A 16,495-nucleotide genomic window follows, 5' to 3' on the forward strand; every position below is an offset into this window, starting at 1 on the left:
ATTGTACAAGGGGCTCAAGGGAGAGAATCTCTCAAGCTTGCACAGGTGGTGTGCATTCCTGTGTACCATGAAGCTCCTGCTTTGTGGGACCCCCCTGCTGTGTTTATGTATGGGGCTGATGGATCCACCCCTGTACAGGTCTGTTGGCCATTGACCTCCTATTACGGCGGTGAAGGATACATTAGCTCTCAGGCTAGACTAGTGGTTGCAGGACAGCTCTATAGTCTTCGGTATGTGGAGAAGGATTTCTTCAGCCCACTTACTGCCAAGACACCCACCTCTTGGGTGGGCCCTCTCGTTAGGCCAGACATTATGAGCAGCATTTGCCTGTAATGAATAAGAACATTTGCTATGTACATAGCACCTTTCATGTGAAGATCCCAAAACGCTTTACAAAGGTGGCTAAGTATTATGATTCCCTGTATAACCTGACCCTGATGCACACATAGGTAAATGACTTGCTGAAAATCACATTATCAGTAAGAAGTAGAATTCAGGTCTCCTAATTTCCAGACAGGATTCACTTTCCCTAGACTAGAAGATAACTGAGGTGATAATTTACAAGTCAAGGTCTGAGCTGTAGTGAAACTAAACATATGATTCCTTGTTTTTCAGTTGTATAGTTTATTATTTTCAGGGTAAAAAGAGAGAGATCCTGCTGTACATATACATTTTATTTCCTTCTAAGCACAATATACAGATCGTCATCACTGTATACATTGGTATTGCTTGTTATTTATTAATATGTGGCTTTCTTTTCAGAGTTGCTGAGCACCCACAAGTCCCACTGATGTCAATGGGAACTAAAGGTGCCCAGCTCCTTTGAAAATCAAGCCAATGATCTAAAATCTCAGATCATGTAATTAAAATTAACTCAGCTCTGCATATTGTTTTATGGCCAGTTGAAGTCAGTGTAGATTTATATTAGCAAAAGTAAAATCAGATCATGTCAGACTCTGAGTAGGATATGGCCCCGAGCCAATTTACACTAAGGGGAAGTCCAGTTGGAGCATATCTGCTGTGCAGCCTGCTCTCCCATGGTAGGCCAGCTCCAGTGATTGGTGCATGAGAGGGCAGCTTCACTGCTTCACACACCTTTTGCAAGAGGGCAGCCACTGCCTGAAAGTTATAACAAGGGTAACAACTGTGTCCTTACCTTGTGCATGGGCTGCAAAAAGAGCTAGAGGCTCCTGACACCCTCCTCCATTTTGCAGGCCTGCTGAGGCCATCTAATCTTAAATTTAGAATAATGTTGTCTAGTGATTACACGGTATGTTTGAGTCTGCAGTTCATATTAGATTTCTGCTTTAGTTCTATTTTGTATTGGTTGGTAAAGTCAATGATTGAGATGGGAAACCTTATCTTGCCCTTTGTGCATAGATGTAGGAAATCTGTTCTGATCAGTGATATGGAAGGGAGCAAACATTAAAGTGAGATTTGAACAGTTTGTTTTTGCTATCTATCTTTTTAGGAACACCCCTCACCACGCACATACCTCTTTTCCTTTGTAGCCCAATATAAAAGATCCTGATTCTTTAATGTGACCATTGGAAGTGCCTATTCATACTTTCCATCCATAGATGGGATAAAATCTTACTGTTTTATTCTGTTGCTTCCATTCTGTTGCCTCAGTCTTTTGGGGAAATCTGCTAATACTAACAACTCCCACCTAAGAAAGTACTGGCAGCTGGAGCCTCATGCCAGTGTAGTGAACATCCATTCCCACATTTAGGGCTGGAAGAATTCAAGACTATACAACCTTTAAATGAAAGTGCCTCACACTCCTGCATATTGGAACTGGAGGGTCCCATGATCAAAAAGTATTTTGTTGTCAAATAACTAGTCAATAGTCTTTCTGTTGGCAAATGGTTTAATGATTAATTAGATTTTACAGGGCCTACCCCAAATCGTCATGGCTCTTATTATATGCACCTTAGTCCCTTTAGTGGAACCTTGAGAATAGAAGGCCAAAGTCTTTGTTCTGGGGAGTGATCTTCCTGATAGTATTACTAACAGAAGAGAAGGAGACATGCTGATCTTACTGTAGAGGAGACCTGATATTTTGCATGCAAAAAGCTTTAATTTGACTTGGCCTAAGCAAATATTTTGTATTAAAATGAGATATTGCAAGAACATTTGTACACAAAAACACTGCTGTTATATATAGTGCCACTTAAATTAGTTCATGTAGCTGTCTCACAGATTGTTTCTCTCTTCTAACATTACCAGAGTGTTTATTTGTAAATATTAATAAAATCAGCAATGCAGAACCTTTTGCAGTGCTATATTATTTTTAGAGCTATTGAAAACTCTTTTTTCCCTTTTTCCTTCTCCAGATGAACGGGACAAAGTACAAAAGAAAACCTTCACAAAATGGATAAATCAACACCTCATGAAGGTCAGTTTATGTTTCTGTCATACCAGTGACATGGAATATTACCTTGGGTGAATGTGGGTTTACTAAACATTTGATATGAGGCTGCAGTAGTGTTGCTGCGGAACAAAGAACGCAAGAGAGGAAGATTCTGAGGTTTTGGGGGGTAATGGAGAAAATGAAGCATCACCGCTGTTAACTTTTTGGTTCTAGCAAATGCATTTGCCCTAAGTGCTAGAGCATCTCAGATGGCAGCGTGATTTGAGTGATTATGTATGACATTAAAATGATTCAGTTTTCTTTGGAGAAGGAACTAAGTTGGTTAATTTGTGAGGAGGGAAGTGTCCTTGAGCATTATGAATCTGGACCACTCGAGGGGCATCAATGTGCTGTTCATGGTTTAGAAATAAATGCTTTCTAAAGATTAAAATATTTTTTCAGCAGCTTTCTTGTGGATGGCAGTGAACTTAGCCCCAGGGACAGCGCATATCATTTTAACAACATGTGCAGCTTTTAGTCAACGGAGAATTGAAGGCTGTGAGTTCACCTTCACAGCGTTGCCCTTCAGCTCTAAATTCAATCTGCTGTTTCATTGCCAACCGTCTAGCCCAGACATTTCTTTGGAGGGACAGATTGTGTGATTGTTTCATGTAACTTGCTTTGCTAGTAGTGTAAGGCAAAGATTGAATTCATATGTGAGTCACATTAAATTAAAATGTATCTGCAAACTGTCAAAACTAAGGTTTAATTAGTGAGAGTAATATTGAAACACCATTGCAAAGGTTTGCTTATGTTCACATTTTGTGAAACATGTCACCTACATTTTTCTGGCTAATTTAATCATTTTGTCATCTCTCTTGGCTGTGGCTGCACTGAGGATACTGGAGGAGTTTTAGACACTTTCTGCTGCAGAATTGGAAGTGTGTTACCAATCTTTGCAGTCAATTCCCTTTACATTTTTTCACTTGGGCTCCTCGAGTTTTTAGAAGATGCAACCAAAACCAAACCTGCTGGTGAATCTAAACACATGAAACTCTGAATCCTAATAGAGTTCTGTTTTTGTATATTCTAAAAAATTTGAGCCACACAACCTCCCGCCAAATGAGCAACCTGGCAACTCAGCAGAGCCCAAAGATCCACAATAAAATCTGATCAAAATCCTGTGGAACCCAATCTTTCCTTCGAAGCAGATTTTTCTTCTAAGCTGTTACGTAAGTCCCTCCTGGCACCATGACTCCCTCAAGACCTGTTCTGTCATTAGCTTCCCCACTGCAGCTGTGCACTACCTCTTCCTGAGTAGGGTGGGATAGAAGTCTTGAAGGGATCGTGAATGCTGGTCATGCCTCAGTATCTTGCAGCTGGATTGCCGCTTGTAGATGTGCCAGACTCCGAGGAAACGTGCTCTGGATAGCAGCTGCTCCACAGCTCCCCATTTACTCTGACACCTCAGCCCCACAAATCCCCAAATGTGTCCCTGCAGAGGGACTTCTGCCAGCTAATGAGAAGGGGCAGCATGCTGCAGAGTGGCTACTCCCCCTTCTGTGATTTTATTGTGTATGTGAATGTATAAGAAATTTGCCCATTGTCCCAGGGTCTAGGCAACCCCAACATACATTAGTAACAGACTGCCAACAATTGGCAGCAAAAAGGCAATCCTCAGATTAACTGCCATGCATTTGTCCCTATAATTTTAGATAATTGCTGCCTTGTTTCAGAGGCTGTTAATGAGATGCAGTTTAAAGATATGGTTTTAATTTTGTGTGTGGGGCGGGGGAGGAGAGAGTACATATCTGGGGTCTCTTCAAGAGTGTCCTTTAATACAAAATTTGAAGTAATTGTAAATACAAACAGAAATATCTAGTAAACAAATATTTATCAGAAATTGTAATTAAATACATCCTACTGTATCATTCTATTTAAATGGGCCTTAAAGTTTAAGACCTCGAATTTGGATTTTGTAAACATAAAATTTAAATAAATAAGGTTTTTGTCTAAGCTAATAAGGCTAGAAATAGTGGAAACTGTTTTTTTTCTTTCTTTCTTTAGCTGAACATTCACTTGCAGTGTTTTGAAGCCTAAAACCACACTGTCATGAGAGTCATGTTAGGGAGCCTGGACCCAGTCTTGCTCCCGATCTAGTTTATGTGGGTTTGCCACTGATTTCAGTGGTGGTAGGTTGGGCCCAACTACTATAAACAAGAGTGAAATGGACCAGTCCATTTTCATTGGCCAAGCTGAGAGAAATGCACAAAGTAATCAAATAGCATGTATGATGAAAAGGTAACTGTAGGTTTCAAAAATTATTTCAGGTTTAGTAATCTGAGATGTCAACAGTAACAGAGTTAAGGGCTGTATTTTTAAAAAAATACGTGGCTGATACTGGGCCCCATTCGGCCCCTGTACACATCTCTGGCCATAAGGGTTCTGCAACCCACTGGGAAACATTCTCCTAGTACAGAAGCAGTGTAAGGCTGCCATATACAGCTCTGTGCTGCCCCTTTCATAGCACAGGAAAGGATAAGTCGGAGACAGACAAAGGAATCTTCATAATCCAGAGGTGGCAGTCCCAGAATCAGGTTATAAATCAACTCTTGCATCCCCATAATCCCTGTGCTGTGCCTCTTATGAGATGCAGCACATGCTATGTCACTGTGAGTTTTGTTAGCAGGGCCCTTGAAGTTCATACATACTGCATTCAATTAAAGCATTTTCTTCTTTCATTGCATTCATGAACACACACAACCATTATAGCCAAAAATATAGTATGTTTTTATTTTTTTTCCTGTTACTGTTGTAGTACTTTTGTGGAAAGATTAATGACTTTGAGATTTATAAACTACCTCTTGGAAAGATAAATTTGAAGTGATTTAGGCCCTGCTTCTGCAAAGGGATATGGATAAGCAGACCCAATTAGTCCTATTGAGAGCCTTTGTGGGGTCAGTGGCCTTAGGCCTTGATCTTGCAAACACTTCTGCAGGTGACTAACTGTATGCATGTGTATCACTGGCCTTCATTTTCATCTCATTTTAGGATTACAGCAAAGGATGCTTAATATACATAAATACAATATTTGACTATATATTTTCTGTTCACATGAACTTTCTGACATCATCTCCTTCTTAACTCAGGTGATAAATTGATCAAATTTATCAAAGTTCTGTTTTTACTCCAGTATTTCTAAAGGCAAGTGCTTGCATGAAGATATAAAAATAAAGAGTGCCATAAAACATTATTTTAGGACAGCACAGACCAAAGAAAATATTAAGGACATCTTTTGTAGTGAAGGAAATACAGCCAAATGTACTGGTAGCGTATGTGGATGCATCTTGAGTGAAGTCAAGAGAGCTGTACTTGCTTATGCATTATGGGTGAGTTTGACCCATAGTTTCTAGCTTTGTTATACTGGATTCAGTACAACATACTTGTATATATACCTTCCATAATCTGTTGCAGAAGCTAGCTATATACTTTATCTATTGCCGTGTTGGCCCGTAATTCAAACTGAAAAGAGAGAAAAGAGAAGATGAAGAGAGGCCAAAGAAAAGCATTTGAGTGTGATAGTGGTATGGAATCCTGACGATAAGTGAGGGGACTTGCCGCACCTTTCTTCATCTTCTCCTTTCCCCTTCTCCCCTTCTTTTTGCTCCTTCCTTTCCCTTCTCCTCTGCCCACTTGTTGCCATGCTTTCCTCCTCCTCCTCCTGTCTCCCCAGGAGAAAGTAACCTGTTCTTTCCTTCTCACAGAATGTCCTTAGTGGAATGTCACACTTTTACACCTGCTCAGTGTACATCCCAAACAGATTCACTAAGAGTAAGTCAAAAGTGTGATCCTCCCACTGGCATCAAAACCCTGTTATCAGTCATCCAATGGAAATCCCTTAAAATTTGGTGGGATCCTAAGTAGGGGGTGGGAATCACTGTCCCTTTAATTATGTCCAGATATGTAAAATCTTGGCACTTAGGCCTGGATTCAAAGCACCTAAGCTCATGCTGAACTTTAAGCTTGAGGGTTTGTCCACATGGAGGCTTAAGGCAGGTCTACACTACCGCTTAAGTCAATCTAACTTATATCGCTCAGGTGTGTGAAAAAGACACCCCCAAGAGCGATGCAACTTACAGTGGCCTAAGCACTGTCCACACCAGCGCTGTGTTGGCAGGAGACACTACATCGGCACAGCTGCATCGGTCTTCACCAGACACACATTGGTGCAGCTGCGCCAATGTAGCACTTTTAGTGTAGACCTGCCGTTAGTGTGTGGCAAGCCAGGATGTGAATGTACAGTGCTGTAGCTTGCCACACAGCATCAGGGTCCACATGTTGACTTACTGCTCGGCATGCTAGTCAGCTGTAAATATACCCCCAGGCTTGCTGTGTACTGTCTCCATATGGACAAATTCTGAGAGTAATCCCATCCCTATTCAGCAGAAAACCTAGGCATGTGCTTAAAATTAAGCATGTGATTAAATGCTTTGCTGAGCTAGGGACATAGATATTACCATGATAGACACCTTAGAAATTCCTGAGATAGTTTAGATCTAGGCTCCTAAATAAAATAATTATATTAATTGCAAGTGTAAAGTAAACTTTTCAAAACATTGACATATTTCACAGTTATTAGAGCCAAAGGGATTGCCATTCAGTATTTTGCAATGCTGACATTCCTTTCCTTTCAGTTCATTATCAATCTGATAGAGCTGATTAGAATCCTGTTTAAAAACTAACGGTAATGTTGACATACATTCTGAAGAAGTGAAATCTTGGACTTTATACTCGACTAATACCATGGAATATATTTCTTTAACAAAACTCACATTATTTGTTAGTTGTTCAGAGGAGCATTCATTTTATGCAATAACAGCCACAGTGTGAGATTTGGATGAAGGTCTCGAGCTTTTACTACTTGAAACATTTTTGTGGTGTAGCAGATGTTTTGACTTTTGTAGAGCAATGAGTAGTACATTAAATCACATTACTTTTCTATAGTGAATAGTCAACAACTGACACACCAAAGTGACTAAATTTGTCAGACGAAGAGGTTTTCTTCTCAGATATCTGTAAAAATGGTCCTAAGCATCTGGGGTGAGAGTCAATGTCCTTTGGAGCCAAAGACTGTTTCCTGACTTCAGTGAGAATTGGTTCCGAGGCCCTTGATGTCTAAGGGCACAGGGAAGAATAAAAAAAAAGAGTGTGATATTACAGGCTTGAAATGAGAAGGATGAGGAAAGAAAAAAATGAGTAGATAGGGAAGAGAGTAAGATTAAAGGAAGAGAGAAAAGCATGAGAGAATAAGACCACTTTGTCTCCCGCTCTTCTCTCTCTTTCTGTATCTCCTTTCTGAAACACATATTTAAAAAAAAATTCTGCAGCAACACACACCTGCCCCCCAAGAATAAATGTGTTATTTTTAAATAAGGTGCTCCAGGGTTTCAGCATCAGAAATAATGACAAAGTATTGAAAAATAGGGCTTTAGTGCAAGGTAGCAAAGAGCAATTAAACAAATATTTTCAGAGCTCCTTACTTTCAAAGCAAACACAAACATATAGCACTTGAACTCCAAAATATCCTCTCCAGAAAACAAAAACAAAAAAGAGAAATGAAACACATTTCAGTCTTACCATTTCTACCAGACAAAGAGGTTGTAGAGCACCTCTTTACAATCCTTGAAGAAGCAGGGTGGGACTCCTACCTCAGCAGAACACTTAGGATGGGAACTGTCTACCACCTGGCTAGAACACTACATCCCCAAGTATTGCTACCATGTGACCAGAACACAGGCTATCATGGACAATAGTCATTTGTTAGGTGCACACAATAGAGTGAATTATGCTGTATGTCTCCCCTGGATTCTCCATGGATTGTGCCCCAACCAGCAAGATCCTGGACATACTAGCTACCGCCCCTAAACAGATGTGATAGAAATTGTCCCGCAAATCACTATTTTAGGTCTTAGTGACAGTCAGGTGTACCTGTTGCACAATATACTTATAAAGCTTGTTCTGTGATTGTTTTTCATAATTATAAAAAATCTACAATTCTACAAAACGTCATCATTGTACCATACCAGAAGAAAGAAAGAAGTGCTTTGTAGATTGTAGTAGCAGTCTGTAATGCTGCAAAGACTGAATGAATAATAGAAATGTGACTCTATTGGTTCCTAATACCCCTAATATAGCACATGGATTGTATGAGGCCACTTGGATCAATGACTTCATGGAATGTGTAGGTGGACATTTAGCTTCATAGGGACCATTCCAATACAATGTAAACATTTCCTTGCTGAAAGCACACTGCAGAAAGTACACTGCAGCTTATTGAAATGGATAACATTGGTCAGCAGTATTTTCTTTTTAATAGCTTCATTTTGAAAATTCCAAACAAATACATACTTTCACCTTTTGGCTTTACAGATATTTATATTGTACTTATTTTAATGGGTGGGGTTTTCCAACACACTCAGTGTTGGTCTAACTCTGAGGACCATGTTTCAAAAACTCCATCTGATAGCTCTTCATTTTCCAAACATGTTTTATAAAATCAAGTTTTAATTTTGTGTATATGAGGAAAAAACTGATATGAAAGACTTCTGGCTATGCAACAGGAAGAGAAAGCTACCCTAACTGAGCAGATAAGGATTCTTCTCAGCTGGTGTTGCAAGGATGTCGGGGGTGTGGCCTAAGCATGCTGTGCTCGGGCAACCCCTGTCAGCATAATGGCTTCTTGAGGACTGTTACAAATTGGCATAATTCATAGCACTCCCAGGGCTGCTCTAAACTATGCTGGGTATAAGACCAGTTGAAAACTGATCTAAGGAACGGATAGCCCACATATAGCTCTTTGTGCCTATCCCCTCCAGCTATGCTCACCACTTATTTACAGGGCATAGCTGAGAATTCAGATTTCTGTTTAGACCTTTCATATGTTTGAATAGTTCAGCAGGACCTACTGGCCTCTCGGCAGATGGAGAAAAGTTTTAGTTTCTCTGCATTAACTTATCTATTACATAGTTAGGCTTCACTTCAGAAATCTTGTGTGACTGGAATTTGTCCCTTGGAGTGCCATCTTCTCTCAAAAGAATGTAAAAATAAGTTCCTGAGTAAATTTGTCATCAGCTGTTATTGGTTTAAGGCATGTTTGCCTTGCTCTTTCTTTCTTTTCCCTGCAAATTTGCATGCTGGTCTCAGAATCGATCACCACATTGTGTATCCTAGTTATTCAATAGTCTGTCACTCATAAGTAAAATCAATAGCATCTCCATTTTGTTTCACAGAATGCATGTCTGTTTGAGAAGCAGATGGAGAGCAACCTCAGAACTTTATTGCAGGTTGATGGATCTTTAGAATTGTAGAAAATATTAAGGAGGATGACTGGATAATTGTGAGACATTCCTATAGAATGCCAGGGACTGATTCAGAGTGTGAGATTATACAGAATTGCAGAGACCTGCAAATTATAACACACATCAGTAACATCTGCCTACACACCAAATAAATAAAAATTATACAATAGATCTGAGGTTAATTTTATCATCCTTAATATATGCAAACTCAATTAGGAATTGGATTAAGATGGAGTGACTAAAAGAGAGATGCTAGCTAGCCTTATAAAATGTGTTAAATAAATGTATATTTCTACAGTGTGCAACACTTTTGCTCCGTTTGAGTGTCTTATGACCCTTGTCACAGTTTTCTTTAATAACTGTTTTTATGTAGGTGCTCAGTTGCTTTAACAGAAATGAATAAATGTATATTAGATGTACAAGCATATCATGTTATTGATTAAAATCTGATGGGACAGAACCTTCAGCACAAATAATATTTTTTCCCCTGATTGTTGGCTGTGTGCTTAGCTGCTGTGTGGACGTTTCCTAGATAGCAGTTAGTATCTGGTATCTGGTATCTTTGTTCTGTCATGTCAGTTTCTTTGAACATAAAATCTACCCATTACATGGATATGTGATTATAGAATCATGTCGGTAACTTCCTTATAACCTAAGGTTCTCCCTTTTAACTCTAATTAGTGTAAAAAATAAAATACTTGGCCAAATGAAAAAGTACAGCAGTACTTTGAAAAGGAATGTAAATTCTTCTCCACAAAAAATGCCTAAAGACTTCTGCAGAAGCTTTGAAAGATTTCCCTATCCCACTTAATATTGACACCAAGGGCTAAATGAAGCTCGATGGCTTTCAGTGTTCATTCACTGGATTACTTGTCTGTCTGTACCTCCTTTTTCCATTCTGTGGTCTCAGCTAATCAACCTGTATTTGATTTTGACAAGTATCAGCACTCCCTGCCAATGACCATGGACCAATGAGAAGGTCATATTATCCACATATAGGTGAAAAGTGAGAAATTTGGAAAGTTACAGTATGTTATAAAAAAGAATGTTTGTTTCAGTAAGTACAGTAATTGTACTCCTACTGGGAGTTAAATTAACCATTTTGAAATATAAGTAAATTGTTTCTTATTTTCTCAGCACTAACTTACTTATCTATAGCAGGCTAATATATTAATTTATTAATTCATTCTCTTTTCTATGAGTTTATTATTTGCAATTAAGACTTGGTTAGCATGGAACTTAATTAAAATTTAATTATTTACCTTCTTGAGGATTTAACAGATAAGATATAATTGTACCATCTGCAATTAAGTGTTGTTTTTTAATTAATTGTTAAATTATTCATTGAATTATACTTTATCTATACACTTCTGATCTATGCAAATATAACTACTCATTTATTTATTAGTTTAGAAATATACCATCTTGATCCTGCTCCCACTGGAGCCAGCGTGAACTGTGCCACTGGTGCCTATGGGAGTAGTATAGGTTGGTATATTAGTACTCTGTACAAAATGACATCGAACATCTAACGTTTCCCATACCACAGTATTTTACTCCACAGCTATATTTCCTAGACTTAGAGAGGCCATTTTTGTTCTCAGTTACCCTGAGTGTGACTGTAGAAGTGAGCATAAGGGAAGAATGGGGCTCAGAATTAAACACATTTATAACCCATGGAGAAGTAAATATTAAATTTTTAAGGGTGCCCACTCTGACTTGAATATCTAATCACTTATGTAAATGTATAGCTTCATTATGGATTGGGTTTACAGAATAAGAATCTCAGTTTAAAGAAAGACAAATAATATTGGAAGGCTAGCTTCTAATTTCTAGCTAATTTCCCAAGAAAAACTACTACTGAAGTCGAGTGCTTTAATCAGAATAAAGTCTTATCTGTTGATCTCATATTTTACCTGTGTAGACCTCAACAAAGTGACATGTTGTTCAGCTTTTCAAAAATGAAGTATGGTTACAGTATTCAGCCATTTTCTAATTTCACAGTTGCTTTCTCATGCTGTGTGAATACCACTAAAAAAGTAAATGCCCTAGCTATTGTTCTATATATTCCAATGGGCACATTCCTGCATTTCTTACATACACACACACACACACACCTCTTGTGGAAGTGAAGGGAAGTTTTGGGTATGCAAGGAATGCAGTATCAGGCCCTATATATAGGAAATATTGCGTTCAAGTCAGTGTGGTATTTGCTTACTTCTTAATGGTGTCCAGTCTAGGCATGTAATAATATTTGTCTTACATCCTTTAAAGTTCTCATAACTTTTAGCTTTTGATAGGAGTCCATTAACATTCCAGTTTAGTAATTTAAACAATTCATTTCTGATTAGTTACGCTATTATTGGCCCCACCCAGCAGCCCTCCTCTGGCAAAACAGTTTTCAAACATTGAATTCTCTTAGTTCCTCTCTGCAAAGATACTTTGTCAGACTTATATTAGTAATTTTGTTACACTAGTTAAGTCATCCTCTTTAGTGATCTTCAATCCCATGATTTCTCTTAGGATGTCCTATAGCACCAAAGCAACAGGCTGGGCTGTAATATGAAACCTGCTGATGTTTGCATAGGTGCTAGAACTAGGGATGCAGGGGATGCTGTAGCACCCCCTGGCTGGAAGTGGATTCCAGTATATACAAGGTTTACAGTTTGGTTCAATGGCTCTCAGCGCCCCCATTATACAAATTGTTCCAGCACCCCTGAATGTTTGGTTGACATTCTTTATTAATCTATTTATGTGTTCCTTTTTTCTGCCCTTGTGACTCACACACATTTTAAAAGGGGCAAAATAAATGTCAGTTCTATCTTTGAACCTGATGGCATCCCACACTTCACTTATCTTCATAATCAGTATGCTGCAGGTATACATTAAACGAGCAAGTGAAAAGGTGACTGTGAAGTGTATACTGAGAGCTTGTAATCCAAATGTGAGATTACGTGGGGGCTTTTAACAGTAGCTTTATAAACAGATATGCAGCTGAGTATCTGAAAAAGGGACTATGAGGTGGGAAACAGGCAATGGGGGTGCACCTGCTGGGAAGAAAATGGTGCACCTTGTAAGCATTAGTGATTTGAGTTGGGAGCACTGGTAGAATTGTACTAAGTCACCAAGTGTACATGCTCTGGCATACTTCCTCCACGCCTCATGTTCAATGAGAACTGTTTGCAAAGTAGATGCTGTTTTGGTGAAGTCTGCTGGTACCAGAGCTGGTGGGATGCTTCTATCTCACACCTAAATTAATATTGTAACGCTTTGGTCTATGGGTTTATAGCCATTGCATTTATTTATTTCAGGTAATAAAAATATACCAGAATAAAACATACTCTATGGGAATCAAGACTTTCACTTCTGATAGCATTATTATCCTTTCTGGATATTGGGGTAGGGAATGTGTCTTACTCAGTGTTTGGAAACTGCCTTGCACATGTTAGGTTCTACTGTAGTATACGTAATAATTAATAATCTTATGAGAGTTTCTGTAAATACTCAACAAAGAGTCGTTTGGTTCTGCATAGCCTACATTAAGTGCTAAGGGGAGGGGAGTATTTTTACTGAATAGGGCCCCAGTCCCACAATTGGATCCATATGAGTAGACCCCCACTCAATTCAATGGAGTCCACACAGGCAGCTGCCTGCTCGTATGTGGAGTCCTACTGAATTCAGTGAGGTTCTGCCCAGGGAATGAGGCCCCCTCTCATAGATCTGATTTTTCCAGAGCCTGTAAAATTACTAGTATTTATATTGAGGAAAAAATGTGATGGTATGTGACTTGTCCAACTCACCAAAGTCGAGGCTAGTTCAGAATCTCTCTCCCATGCCCTTTAGGTCTGTGATCCTTCCACTACCTTTAAAAAACAAACAAACCACACACCCCCAAAACCTGGATATGAGATACAGGAAACAATTGCTAATTGATTCAATTAAAGGGCTACCATTATCTTAAAAATCATACTTTTGTCTATTTTTTACCTACTCTTGTTACAGACAACATCTGGGATTACTCCAGCTGAAAGAGATGAGAAAAATACTTTCCCTTATCTTTTTTCATATTGCTTGCTTTTTACACTTTGTGTATAGTTAATTTCACGTTGGCATCATGTAGTCTTTTAGTTAGTTTTCCCTACATCAGTGGTTCTCAAACTATTCTTTTCGCGGACCGCTTGAAAATTGCTGAGGATGTTGGCGGACCACTTAATGATCTTTCCAAATGTTGTTTGTACCATTAGCTAACTATTGTAAAGCACTTTGTATAAAAGCACTATATAAAAAAAATTAATAATGAACGTTTTTTTGTTCTACAAATAAAAGCACACAACTCATATTTTAATATCAGTAGTCTTACCTTTCTAATGCGATGAATGTGCCCTCTCTCCCTGCCGAGGCAGCCCCCAAACTGGGGCTGGGAGGGAGGGGGGGTCTCTCTCCTGCCACAGCAATCACAGAGCTGAGGCTGGGAAGGAGGGCCATCTCTCCCCGGCAGTTGCAGCCCTGGAGCTGGGGAAAGTCACCTTTCTCTGGCTGCTGCAGCCCGGCACATCCCAAATTCCTCCCACCCCCTCTTCTCACCCCACTGCCCCCTCCCACCTACCCCCAATTCCCCCCCAAGGCCACCACCTCACCTTACATATGCATCTTCTCCAGGGTCCAGGCACCTAATTCGTGGAGCCACACCTGCGCGGCTCCACTAATTAGGTGAGTGGCCCTTCATTCTCTTGTGTGCAGCTGCCCAGGTGCGCACCGTAGAGGGAACTATCTGCGGACCACCTGAATGGAGCTCGCGAACCATTGGTGGTCCACGGACCACAGTTTGAGAACCTCTGCCCTACATGAATGGGTCTTTCACACAGGATGAGAGGAGAGAAAAATATTTTTAAATATTGGAAAATGTGATTGTACTATTGTCAGAAATTGGCAGTGAGATTCAGAGGCAGGTGTAGTAATTGAAACTTGTTTTAGCTGATTTTTAAATAGATTAGTTTTCAAACTGAATGTGTAAGCAGTATTACATGATTTTATCTAAGCAATGGATAGTGACTGTAAAGAGAATTGGCATGCTTGTTAATTAACTTGAATTCCTAGAATGTATTATTATTATGCTATATTTAAAAAAGACTTTTGCTAATTTACAACATCAAAGCATATGTGCTAAGGTGAAGAGTTGCAGAAAAAGGTTGGAAGAGATTGTTGTGTAAAACCTAAAAACAAAGCGGTAATAACTGCAGCTTGTCCAGCAAGTAAAGGATGACAAATGGAGTATTTCAGTGGTTGGTTTTGGGAACATTATTATGATTGTTTTAAGTTATTTGGTTGACAATAAATAACTAATGCAAAATGTGCTAACCACTTACATAATCGTCCTGTTTAGCTGCTGTGGTTCCCAGGATTTCCAGGTGTTGATTTTGACCTACTAACCTCTATGTAGTTTGAGTCCACCTCTCCCCCTCAAATACCAGGGCAGTTGAAATCAACTGAGCAGCTTGCAGACGTTAAATGGAATGGGGTTCAAGAAAGCATTTTCAATTACTAGACTTTGACTCTGGAACTCACTGTCTCGACAGGTTCAACAGAACCTGAATTTGTTGATCTTTCAAGCTCTCTGCTTATAAAGGTTTGAGATATGTTAATTAGATGGATCTGAGGCTCTTTTTTCTGTAGGTGAGCTAGGGAATTGGAATAGCTGTCTTTTTGACATGGAGCCAATTGGTAAAGCTTTTGCTTTGTTTAATTATTACATTTCAGATATCATACGTGTACTAAGGCCCTAATGCGGCATGGTCCTTATACACAGTCATATATAAGTTCCATTGACTACTCATTTGCCAAATGTGATGCGTATGCTTAAGTTCTTTTGCTGATTTAGGGCTTCTGAGAATATCTGATCTCATTTTATAAATCTAAATAAATGTAAGAACAAGATTTGCTAACAGCATCAATGTTGGAAATAGAACAAGAGTGTATTTACCTTAAGGCACAAAGATTTGTATGTTTTGTATGACAGGACTTTGTAAGAGAGATGCAGAATAATGGAGAAAATGCAACATCATAAGATTGGAGGCAACAATCTTAAATAGAGACAACAACAGAAATGGAGTAATCTGGCAGTATAGTGATCTGGAAAGGATGTAGAGGTTACTGTAAAAAGGAAAAATCTTGAGCTATCCATGCAAGAATGCTGTGATGGATTGACAAGGGGGAAGAAAGTAAATCCACTGTTGCTGATGTACAAGACATTGTAGGTGAGTGTAAATTGGGGCAACTAGGATCATACCAGACATTGTTATGAAGAAAGGTCGACGAGTTTGAATTTGCAGTCATTGTAGAGGAGAATATTTTAAAGATACTTAGTAAAAGTATTTGAAATTATGGAGGGATTTTGTGAAGTGGAATGAGATTGACTGTTCATGCTGTTGAGGAGTTCAACAACAAGGGACAGAGTCAAATAGCTAGGAAATTACTCTTAAATATGGAATTAAGGCAGAATGATTTTCACTCTATGTTTTTTAAATACTCACTAGGGAATAGGTTACCAACTCAGTCTAGAACAGACAAATAATGGAAGTGAGTTTAAAGAGACACTGTCAAGGCCACTAGGTCTAAAATTGGACTGATCAAGTTTAGCTTGCCAGCATGTAGGCATACAGAAAAAAGGTGAGCATGTGTGTCCTTTGTGCTGTCTCCTTTGCCCTACCTGTTTGTCCTGTTCTTGTGAACAGATTGGAGAGCAGGATTTGTGTATATTTCAGCACCTTTATTGTATGTAAGATCA

The 16,495-nt window shown here is 39.1% G+C and overlaps 1 protein-coding gene across 1 annotated transcript in view; it reads left to right on the forward strand.

Moving 5' to 3' along the window:
* DST (dystonin) overlaps positions 1-16,495 on the forward strand; it is a 361,566-nt gene that overhangs the window by 84,670 nt on the left and 260,401 nt on the right. Inside the window, exon 2 of the mRNA XM_026654897.1 lies at positions 2,337-2,398. Coding sequence (XP_026510682.1) covers positions 2,337-2,398 — 62 coding nt within the window. The remainder of the gene's footprint in view (positions 1-2,336; positions 2,399-16,495) is intronic.

The sequence above is a fragment of the Terrapene carolina genome, unplaced genomic scaffold (assembly GCF_002925995.2).
Source record: "Terrapene carolina triunguis isolate 2854851 unplaced genomic scaffold, T_m_triunguis-2.0 Scaffold42, whole genome shotgun sequence".
In the NCBI taxonomy this organism is placed as follows: Eukaryota; Metazoa; Chordata; order Testudines; family Emydidae; genus Terrapene; species Terrapene triunguis.